The sequence below is a fragment of the Xyrauchen texanus genome, chromosome 4 (genome assembly GCF_025860055.1).
Source record: "Xyrauchen texanus isolate HMW12.3.18 chromosome 4, RBS_HiC_50CHRs, whole genome shotgun sequence".
In the NCBI taxonomy this organism is placed as follows: Eukaryota; Metazoa; Chordata; class Actinopteri; order Cypriniformes; family Catostomidae; genus Xyrauchen; species Xyrauchen texanus.
Window position 1 is genome coordinate 18,497,725 of NC_068279.1, and position 12,489 is coordinate 18,510,213.

The following is a 12,489-nucleotide window of genomic DNA, read 5'->3' on the forward strand; positions in this document are numbered from 1 at the left end:
TACCTGTAAGGTGGGACTTCCTTTTCTATATTGGGTGTTCCAATTTCTCCCATTAATTTTAATTTTAGGCCTATGTGTGACCACTTTAAAGGGATAGTTCACCCAAAAATGAAAAATCTCTCATTATTTACTCACCCTCATGATATCAGATGTGTGTATGACTTTCTTTCTTCACCAGAACATATTTTAAGAAAAACAGAAATAGATCTCAGCTAAGTCAGTACTTAAAATGCAAGTGAATAGCGATTTCTCTTTGAAGCTCCAAAACTCACATACAGTCAGCATAAATATCATCGATATGACTCCAGCAGTTAAATTAATGTCTTCTAAAGCAATATAATAAAAATATTTGGTGCAAAAAAATATTAATATTTAAGTACTTTTTAACAGTAGGCTTCATGAGAGTGTGGAGTTCAAGCAGTCTCTCGTGTGACATATTCGCATTGCCATGATACAGAGGTAATCTCACGTTCTCCACTCAGTTGAGACATCCAGATTAAGCACACAAACACACAAATTTGTATTTTTCTTCGAATGCGTTTTAGTGAAGACAGAAAGTACAACACACCTGAGATATCATGAGGGTGAGTAAATAATGAGATGATTTTCATTTTTAGGTGAACTAGCCTTTTAAAGCATGATGCATGCTTTACTCAAGTATATAAATGCAGAGGCTTCTTACTACATAAGTTCAATTGTATGCGTTTTTGTGTTACTGTGAACTGTCTGCTTATGCAGTGAGTTTTCTCATTCAAGCCAACTACTATCATGGCGGCACAACATTTTGCAGAGAATATTGCTGCAGAAGTTAAAGGCAATGTATTTCTAGCAACTTCCCAAAAGGACAACACATTAGGTTTTAAGGTAGAGACATTTGAATTCTATCGCCCTCTTGAGTACTTCGGTTTGTTACTGCCACAGTGATGCAAAAATGCACTTAAAGTATATTCAACTGCACTGTATGTTGACAATGAGTTGGGTGGGGTGTAGGTATGACCCTGGTGTCCTGGCCAAATTCCCCCCACTGGCCCTCATCAATCATGGCCTCCTAACAATCCCCATCCATTTATTGGCTGTCTCACTCTATTCTCTCCTTGCCACCAACAGCTGGTGTGTGGTGAGCGTAGTGTAGAATATGGCTGCCGTCGCATCATCAAGGTGGATGTGTCACAATTGCAGTGGTTGAGGAGGGCTCCCTAATCACAGTGTAAAGTGCTGTGTGTGTATTGTCAGAAAAGCGCTATAGTGTAACATTCAATTTCAGAACATGTTTTACAATCCCCACAAATCTGAACATGACATGTGGAATTAAAGTTAAAAAAGATGCAGCCATAGCATTTATAAACACTGGTTATAGTCACTTGACTTGTACATTGTTCTGGCTCCCAAAAAACAAGGCTGTAGGCAGTCTATAATCAGTGGTGTGCTTTATTAGTTTGTGCTGCTCTCTGGAGCATTATGACATTTGCTGTTGCTGAGGCTAATAAGTTATGGTATCATGAGGATTCTATTGATTTACCCTTCACAGGCATGAAAGGATTCTGAGACACCACACAATAATCCCTCACCTGCACTGAACTGCCTGGTAATCTAGCTCCACCAAATCCCTTGGCGAAAGTGCAGAAAGGCTATGGCTCAAGATTTGTTAAATAATGAGACAGGAATTTTAGATCTTTCAAATTCCTTTTGAACCAAAGCCCGTAATTTAGTTTATTTAACAGTAATAAACTAAAGTACGTGTATATTTTATACAATATAACCTCAAGGTAAGGTTTGGTTATTAACTGATGTAACAAATCATATTCGCAGATTTGTGCTCAGATTGTAGGGCTACAACTAACGATTATTTTGTTAATCAATTAATCTAACGATTATTGGACTATTATTGCAATGATTAATCATTAGCTTTTAACTGATTATTCGGCTTGTGCCCCGACTTGAAAGGTTGTATTAAACATGCTTACTAACCATTTTAAAAATACCTCTAAATGACATTCACTCAATTAAAAGGGGAAAAAAATATTTTTAATTAAGTTTAATTCAATAAAGAAAAAAAAAATGTAAAAAAAATTTGTTTTTGTCATTTTCCATTAAAAATTGTCTAAAAATCTTTAAATCAAAATACATTTACTTGAGAAGCAGCACATAAGATATTTAGACTTGCTTGTATTTAAGTGTATTTTTTCACTTAATACTTCTGCGAGTGCAGTAAAGACAAAATATACTTATATTCAAGATCTATCCTCTAAAAACAAGTCTACATATCTTATATGCGGCTACTAAGGAGAATGCATCTTTTTTTAAAGGATTTTTAAATATTTACAAATATTTGTATTTTTAATATTAGATTCAACATTTTCAGATAACAATTTTTTCTTCTGCAGTACAGCTGCTAAAGAAAATATACATTGTTTTAAAGGAGTTTTAGATATTTATATTGTTAAACAAGCCAAAAATAAAAAATAAATCAAAAACGTATTTGTGAGTTCGAATCCAGGGTGTGCTGAGTGAATCCAAAAATGTCTCCAAAGCAACCAAATTGGCCCGGTTGCTAGGGAGGATAGAGTCACATTGGGTAACCTCCTTGTGGTCGCTAGAATTTGGTTCGCTCTTGGAGGGGCACGTGGTGAATTGTGTGTGAATGCCAGAGAATAGTGCGAAGCCTCCACATGCACCATGTCTCCAGGATAACGCACTCAACAAGGCACATGATAAGATGCGCGGATTGATGGTCTCAGACGTGGAGGCAACTGAGATTCGTCCTCTGCCACCTGGATTGAGGTCATGAGTCACTACTCCACCACGAGAGCGCATTGGGAATTGGGAAGAATAAAGGGGAGAAAATAAAATAAAATAAAAGTATTTTGTTGCAGTGTATAATGTGGTCTTTCTGTTCACTTCAATCCATCTTTAACTCACAAAAAACAAACTCTCTCTTATTAATAAAGCTTATTGCCAATTTCTTTCACGATAAGAAATGAACCTGGTGGTGACACGATTCCGTAGCCGAATCCTCAGAAGGAGATGATCCTGGCACCTGCTGGACACTCTGGGACGTCCTGAAGCCTTTTTCACCAGAATGATAGAGTGATTTCACCTGACTAGTACTCGTTCACAATTTCCCAGGTATTGCTGATTGTCAAATGATGTTGGCTGGTAATTTTGTGCCAGGGCCAAAAAACTGTGAAATTTGGGTTTTTGTGATAAAGTTAATTTGTTTGGCCAATTAAGCTTTTTGCAATTATTTAAAATGCATCTGATCACTCTGCAAAATAATCTAGAAACAATGTGAATCAACACCACAACAACTGAAAGAGCAAACTTTGCAAAACACATCATTTGTGTTACTGCCAATACTTTTGGCCTCAGCTGTAGGCTTCTCTTGAATGGTGACCACTTTCCATACACTGTTCCACAGATTAAAAAAAGGGACATGGGTTTGAAATGACATAAGGGTAAATGACAGAATTCCCATTTTTCAGTGTATGATCCCTGTAAATCGTCATGTAGTTTATGTGTCTATTAGGGCTGGGCAATAAAACGATATCGATATATATCATGATAAAGAAAATCCACGATACGCTTTAGAGGAATTTTGGATATTTACTGCGTGTCGCTAAAACACAAGCAGTTCGGCTTCTCAGGCTAGGTTTCCACTGGGACAGACGAAATCCGCTCAAAGGCGCTCACAGCGCTAGGAGAGAGCTTGCTCCGCACCGCTGCCAATCCTATGATCCACCTTGCGAGCATGATGCTCGGCTTTCATAGGAATGAATTGAAAATGCTTTCAGCACACCAGTGGTAATGTAGGGTCAGACTGGATAAACTTGCTAATGCTAGCTGTCTTGCTAACAATTAGGCTATGTCGGACACCAGATTGATTCCATCCGCACCACAAGACATCGTGACAATGGTTGCGCCCTCTCCTCATCTCTATTGAAGAGCACGACAGAACAACAGTGATGTGGACATGTGTAAACAAAGCACCTTTTAGACCATAACGTTTTTCCCTTCTAAATGTATCTTTATTAATCATCATGTTACGATCCTTTGATAATAAAACAAATTTAATAAGCAAATCGATTTCTGTTCTAATTTTGTGAAAATTAATTAGATGTCTGGAATGGATAAGGAAAGACTAAAATTACTAGTTGGTTGGACTAGTCTCTCACTTTAATGAAAATAAAAAAATTTAAAAAAAAAACATTTAAAAAAAAATAAAAACTCGGGACACCCCTGAACCCACATTCAGCATCATTCCACAGTCACAAGGGCTTCTATGCCCCATACTTGGGTATCTGAATCTAAAGAAATATTTCATTTTAATGTAAAAATATTCCAACAAATACTGGACTGCTGTCACTATGCTTCAGAACAAACTGATGATCTTGATAAATGGTAAAAGACGGTAAAATGACCACACTGCTTTGGCCGTCTCTGGACCCCCTGTGCAGTTTTTTAGAGACTATTTTGTCTGTTTAGAATTTATTTTTTCTTATTTTCTTCCGTCAACTTTGAAATAAAAAAAAAGAAAGTGCAATGTGTAAATGTATATCGTGATAAATATTTTAGATATCGAACAATATGAAAAAGATTATCGTGATAAAAATTTGGCCATATCGCCCAAATTTTGTTAAAGTTCACTTCATAACAGGGTTTTTCCAGGATTTAACCTTTATCTGTTAACAGACAAAAACATGGTGACTGCCAAAACATTATACCGTGTATCCCTTCATATTGTCAAAGTTCTGCTTCCTTGATTCCAACACCTCTATTACGAGGCCACACCCTAGGACATAAAGTATGTCAATATGTACTATGTTCTTTAGTTCAATGCATCTTTAGTATGCAACTCCTGACAAATCAGTTATTATATCAATGACATGATGAGGGTCCTTTAATCTTTTGTTAAATTAGAAAATTCTGTGCAGCTGCTGTTTTTCTTTCAGTGACTAACAATGGAAACAATGCAAGTTGCACAACATCTTGCGCATGAGTTCTGCCATTTGAAACAAAATAGCTACTATTAGAGAGTATGAGGCCATATAAATGAAAATTTGCCTCCAATAACAGAGCAAAAATCTCAGTAATAGGGATCTCATTTAATGTGTGGGGCTTGTTATAAAGATTTGTTTTATCATTTTGGTTGATTGGATCTCCAATAACATTCTGTTACAAGTGTCAATTCTAAATAATATGCTTTGACTTTGTGATTGTAAATTGAGATTGCAATACATTTTATATTAGGTTAAGTAATGATGATTGGAGATATCATTATTATAGTGCAAGAAAATCAAACACACTCAATGACACAATCCTAAAGTTTCAGTCATTATGGTAATCCTCAGGAGTGAACTGGAAATTGCCTCATTGTGCTTTTTGATGGCTTTGAGTTTGACAGCTTCTTGAAGTCATTATTATGAAAGCATGGCTGAACAGGGTTGATCTATAAAGTGCACGGCAGATTTACAGTCAAGAAAGTCTTTCAGCTCATGCGGAAGAGCTCAATATGGCCATACATACCCTCCGAGCCCTTTTACAACTCCACACTACACAAGCAGCAAAGAGATGATGTGGAGAAGGGAGGGGACAACTGACTTAAAGAGGGCTGAATTACTAAGCATGATTCCAATTTGAGCTCATTGTCATGAAGACATGAGCAACCATACTGACTGATGAAGAGTATAAATAAACCGTAAGCACTCCTAGGTGCAGAATGCAGGCTGGAAATAGGGACGGTAAACTGGGTACGAGCACTAAGAACAGATTAGGCAAAGCCTTTATTAGCCTGGGATTCCAGGTTCAGAGTCTGTTTATTCAGGGACTCCTCCCACTGCAAACAAGATCCTGACCCTAAAGTTTCTCAGAGAAGATGGATGGTTAAAGCCAAAGTGAATAGCTACCATCACATTTTCTCTACATGTACTGCAGTAGGATGTTTTGGATCATCATTAAATGATTGTAGCAAGCAAATACAGTGACAAGATGGGTTTGGAACACAAATCCTCAATACAAGTTCGAAAAAATTTGCATATGACAGTCCTGAACCAAACATTTTGTATTTCAGTGTTAACAAGGACAGGCTTGGGCTGCAAGACTACATTGGTGCCACGCAGATTCACTCAGGGCATATTCACCATTACCTGTATCTAGGCAGGCTACAAGTGTTTGCTCAAAACCTGGACATTTGAAAGGCAAATAGGCCCTGTGTTGACCTAATAATGTTCTTATTAGCGTGTCTCCTTAACATTAGCTTGCTTCCCAATCCACCAAAATAATATTTTCAAACCCTCAGGTTGAGTGGTGCAAATACAGACATCCAACATGTCCAAGTAAGTCCCTCTATCCTATTCCTGATAGACTGAAAGATGGCCATCAACAAGCTTTGAACTCACTTGACAAAAATTTACTGAGAAATGCAAAATAGACAATTTGCTTCTGTGAAACCATACATGGGTAATATCTGGTGTGCAATGACTCAAACATGATTAAATAACCCACAGCAAGCGTACAATTTTAATGTAAGTGAACACAGAGCTCCCACCAAATGCAATTTGACTGGGTTTATCCAGATTTTAATAGGAAAACGGTTTACTTTACAAAAATCAAGCATGCAAATAGAAACAAAATGTTCCTAAAAGGTGGGTTTGTTATTTCTTATAAGCTCCTCATTATTTGTTTTCCTTCAAAGTTTTTTAGAATCCCAAAAATGTCTCAAAAAATCTCAAATGCATCTGCTCAAAATTGAAAACAGTCTGAAATCTGTTAGATCTGCCTTTAAAAGGCCTACTTTAATGTTAAATGGATGTTCAGAATAACATAAATGTTATATCATATCTTATACAGATAGAACAAGCAGTACTTTTAAATCAGAGAAATTAAGAGCTTCTCTTCTAAATGTAAAGAGTACATCATCTCAGCCAGAAAGATCCCAAAGCTGGCCCAAAAAGGTAATGTGATGCTTGCTTGATCCCTCTAATTTACTCAGCATATTTCATACAACAAATAAGTCAATTTTCTGACAAAATGAGTCCCTTACATGGCTGCCTTATAGGAATGCATTACCATATCTTGAAGATAATTTATTCAAGTCCCCCAAGACAGAAGGAAAAACACAGAAGGCCTTGGTTGTTCATCTTTATTACTTTTGTTTCCCCAAGAGTGACACAAGGTACTTGGTTATAAGTTATAACCATAAGTTATAACCAAGTAGGCCTAAATGATGCTAAGCCACTGGATGTGAATAATAGTATCATTTTACATATGAGCCACAATCAGAGGTCACTCCAATCTCCAGTTACCTTCAGTCATGGCCAAGCTACAGAGCAACCAGTATTTAAAAAGTTACAGATTTAAGATACTAAACACTATATGGATCTGTCTGCTTTATTATGTATCTTACATGATATTGCAAATATTTTAATTCTTAAAAGTTGTGTTAGGGATTGTGTGTGCATACTAGAGGTCGACCGATTAATCGGCCGATTTTTTTGCATTTTTTACATAATCGCCATCGGCCAATATCCACGCATATCAAGCCGATTATTAGGCAGGCACATCTGTGGGCAGCCTAGTGTTGTTGTGGAACACGTGTTCGACGCACGCTGCCCCTAGATTCATTTTCCAGCAGAGTGAGCAGACCTCATCCAGTGCCTAAGGAAGGAGCTAAGTTCCTTGGAGAAAACAGTAAGGGTTAAATTTGTATAACTTCTTTAGAATTAATTAAAAACTTTTGATACGTTACTGCCAACTTCAAGAAAAAAACGTGACAAACGCGATAGTTGACATGACGTTCAGCTACTTTGGATATTGATAGCGTAGTTGAATTTGCATTATCACAGCAGAAGAGTTGCTATCATGTCACAATAAGTAAGCAAGAATTTTGCAATTACAGACCGTGAATCTGAGACTTTTATTTGTTCTGTTTGTGTGTCTTATATTTGAGAGGGTTGTCACTCAATGCAGAGAAATAAGTAATAAAAATATACCAACGCAGTATATGCTATTGAAGGACTGGCTTTGGTAAGCTCGGACGTTATCGGTTCTGCTGTCGGGACTGGAGAAATTAAGAAAATACATTTATTATTGTTATAAAGAGAAAGTTATTTTATATCGCCAGCCATTTCTATGTATAATAATATGAAACCATTTGTCTGTGATGCAATTTAGCTATTCGCAGTGAGAGAGAGAGAGAGAGAGAGAGAGAGAAGAGAGAACTCGCTCACGCGGTGCCACAGCGAGCACAAAACGAGCCCTGCATAATGAGTGACAGAACTAAACATTCAAACATAGCCTGGTTTAGATCTGTGATTATTAGTCTGATTTTATTTTAGATTTCGCCTTCCAAAGATTATAAAAAGAATATTTATACATAAGCCGCATTCTGTCTAGCACAACTTCCTTCCCTTCACAGCGGTGCACTGACATTTCTCCCTAAAACTCAAACAGAATCAGCACGATCGGTGATTGTTGTAAAATGCTACTGTTGCTAAATTGTGGGACGCATTTAATAATAAAAAGAGCGCAAGAGATACCGTTCCAAAGGCACGCGCGCTCCGAAACACACCGCAAAGAGACAAGCAAAGTATAGGCTACTTTGGGTTTCATGTGCGCGTCTAAACGATCAACTATACACAAAAATATGTCAAAACGACCGGCTTGGAGATTCACTTAAACACAGTTTATGTCTTAAATGGACGTAGTTATGGAAATAGTTGGGGAGAAAATATGCTGCATCAGGAGCCTATTAGATCTGAACTCGGTCTTAAAGGGGAAGCTGTCTATTAAACGTGTGACGATTGAGCCATTACTGCGAATCAAACAACAAAAGGCAAAGAGAAAATCACTTACAGCTCTTGAATGAATAACTTCTGCATTAATAAGGATTAATCTATCTATGATAAACTATGCAGTGTTATTTTACAATTGATTACTTTATTAGATTTCTTTTTAGACCACACCTGAACAGTAATGTTAGTAGACCTTCCTGAAATAAAATTGTGTATATATATATATATATATATATATATATATATAACAATAAAAGAACCGTTAAGAATACCGTTAAAGTACCGGATCGATAAGCAGTATCGGTAAGATAGTAATACCATTAAAACCTTAACGATACCATCCCTAGTTATGCCTGTGCTTCTCTTGGATGCTCTGAATATTGGATTACGTGTCTGGATTGCCCCTTAATTAAAGCTGCATTTGGATCTCGTAACACCTGCTTTGTTTATTTAATATATTTGTTATACATTATTTATACAATATGTTTTTACATTATACATTTTTAATTTAAGTGTACAAGTGCAGATTGGTCAAGTGTTCAATAAATTTATTTGTTGAGAAATGTTGTCTATCTTAAGTAATTATGTGTGTTACATTTTATCTTTCAAATAAAAGGTTCAAATAAGAGGTTAAAAACAAGCACATATCGGCCAAATATCGGCCAAAATAAATTGGCAGCACTAATCGGCCATCGGCCGACCCGGATTTCAAAAGATCGGCATCGGCCTGAAAAAAACAATATCGGTCGACCTCTAGTGCATACACTATAATAATCCTCCTCAGAGATTAAATTGGTGGATATCAACCAATAAGACAATTAATAGTCACTCATGTAAAGCTTATAACAAGATTACATGATTCTTAATGATATTTATTAGCAGTGATGTTGCATTGACTAGATGTCAATACAAGGCTGCTTGTAGGATTGGGATGGGCAATCTATATAGATTGTTAGGATAACATTTCTGTCTAAAGAAACTTCTCTCCATCATCAAACCTAGCTTTGCACTGAAACAACAGACATTAAATGATTTAGATTAGATACAAAATACCATTGTGCGAATTAAAAATGACTAACATGTCAAACGCGTTGTCTAGACATCCCTCGGTCTAGCACTGAGACGGAACATATTTACACATTTGAACTTCATGATGCTTTCTAATGTAACACAAACTGAAATAAACTTACTTTTAATGATTCGTTCAGTGGTCGACAGTTTTTCTTTCGGCTCTTTAGACGACATCTTCGCACAGTTCAGCGAGGATTAATTAGGCAGTAAAAGAGCACAGAGTATTCTCCGTGTTTGTTTGTGCCAGTCAGGGCAAGAGGAGGTCGCTAAGTAGCCAGCTACTCCAATGGGTCTGAAATCTTTTCAAATTCGGATCGCCAGACAGGTATAACTCTCCGAATACAGCTAATTTAGTCTAACCCGAACAACAGCTGGTAACACGGGTCACAGGGCATCATAATAAAACGACAATCTGGCCATCTTCCGCAGACACCAACAGGATTGCCTTCCCTTGCTAACAGAAATATAAAACAATCGATCCGTGCTGATAAACTACTACAATCGAGTCCGGTATCGGTATATTTCAAATGTCATTGACCAATCTAGCTATCAGCCTTTCTCTATCTGATATCTTCTGCTCGCAGCAACGGGAGCCAGCGACACAAATGATAGGGTTTGGTGCGCAATCTTGAACGTTAATCCGATTTTCCACTTTTCAGAGTCAGAATGTCAACTCGCCATTTTACGCTACACACTCATAAGAGAGTTCAAAATATGAATAATAACAATAATAACGTCATGAGCGCCGCCGGTTTGTCTTAATAAACATATGTCCTGTCGTGTGACAACAGCGACTGTGCGAGCAACCCTCCCACTCGAGCTAACCGTATGGCTAGCAGTAACTTCCAATCACACTCTCGCTCCCAGTTCCTCAGATTAAACGCTAATCTCTAAACCTCAGGCGGATTTCCTGCAATATGGCGAAAACTGTGGCTCGCGACGCGCTGACGTAGGCGCGACGTTTCACGTAAAGTTTAACATGTGCGAAGCAGATGGTTAGCCTAAATGTATTTTTTGTGATGTATTATTTTAAAGACGATATTTCTGAAATGTAAAATAAATAAATAAAAAAAAACCTATACAGCTGTATTGTTCAGCTATTAATTACAATGGGCAAATACAATGCACACGAATCTCTCTGCAAACAATAATTCTCACTTAAAAATATCAAAATTAAAAAATAAAATAAAACATGCAATATCAATGCGTCATAAAAGAATTGTAATTTATGTAAAATGCTTTTTTATCAATGTTATCAATTTGACGGTACAAATACCTTTTTTCTGCTTTCCTGTGTCATTACCCTGCTGAAAAACGGCTAAAACAAGCCTGAGATGGTTGCCTGGTCTTAGATGGTTTTTGTAAATGTGCTTTCAAACATCCCATGCTTCATGGACAGTAGATATAAACTTCCAAACTAGACTTTTCAGGAAAACATATCTTCCTTTTTTTGAGCATCACATACAGTAGGCCTACAGTAGCTACTGTGCAAAGGCGGGAAGCAAAAATCGAGGTTACAGTGTAGCACTTACAATGAAAGTGAATGAGGCCAATTTTTGGAGGGTTTAAAGGCAGAAATTTGAAGCTATTAATTTTATAAAAGCACTTACATTAATTCTTCAGTAAAAACTTGCATATTATTGAGCTGTAGAGTTGTTTAAATTTACATTTTTACAGTCATTTTAGGGTTTGTCATGGCAGTGAAGTTGTAAAATTGGCTATAACTTTACACAGAAAAGGTTAGTAAGTGATTTTATCATCCTAAAATCATATTTACATGCATATTGTTCATGTCTTGTGGCTATTCTTTTGTAATAGTATTTTAACGTTCAAAAATGGGCCCTCATTCACTTCTATCGTAAGTGCCTCACCTCAAATTTTGCTTTATAAAGAAAAGGATTGACAAGATAAAATGTATTTTTGTGGCAATTAATATTATGCTACAAATGCTGTTGATTGAGTTTAAATTGTATTGAACCCGGAATATTCCTTTAAGCAGTTGTGAAAAAGGAAGTCTTCAAAAATAATGCCATAAATAGTTTTCATTTATCAATTACCATAATACAAAGTCCAGTCTTGGTTGTGCAGAGAGGATGTTCCAAGCATCTTGGAGAACTTGCCACAGTTCTTCTAAATCTGTCTAAATTGCATCTGTCATGTAATCCCAGACTGACTCAATGATGTTGAGATCCGGACTCTGTGGGGGCCATATCATCAGTTGAAGGGCTGCTCCTTGTTCTTCAATTCTATTTGCAATGGGAATGTTGAAATCTAAAATGTTTATCTCCTACTCATACACTAAAACCAGAAAAAATAAAATAAGTTTAAAACAAATGTTTTGGTGAGAAATAAAAGTATACTGTATATTGATCAATTGTATTTTGAATCATTATTGCATGCACCATTCTGATTATAAATGGTTAAAAATGAAACTGAACCCTCCATTTGAAGTTTTCCCAAGTTTTAAGCAGAGCATAAAAAAGTGTGAGCGTCATGGTTTAGAATTTTAGAGTATATACAGTACAGTGTAGGGTAATTGTGTACTTCGATTTGCATCCACTAGGGAGAGACAAATTCCACCAATTTTTATATACTGACTATTTACAGAACCATATTTTATTTTTAAATA

General features: G+C 36.6%; 1 protein-coding gene across 3 annotated transcripts in view; it reads right to left on the reverse strand.

Annotated features, from left to right (window-relative positions):
• The window catches only part of LOC127636178 (serine/threonine-protein phosphatase 2B catalytic subunit gamma isoform-like), a 58,708-nt gene extending 47,968 nt beyond the window's left edge, over positions 1-10,740 (reverse strand). For all 3 annotated transcript variants that reach the window (XM_052116612.1, XM_052116619.1, XM_052116605.1), the window contains exon 1: positions 9,980-10,740. In XM_052116612.1, coding sequence (XP_051972572.1) covers positions 9,980-10,034 — 55 coding nt within the window. In that variant the 5' untranslated portion in view covers positions 10,035-10,740. The remainder of the gene's footprint in view (positions 1-9,979) is intronic.
• Between the last annotated feature and the right edge of the window lie 1,749 nt (positions 10,741-12,489).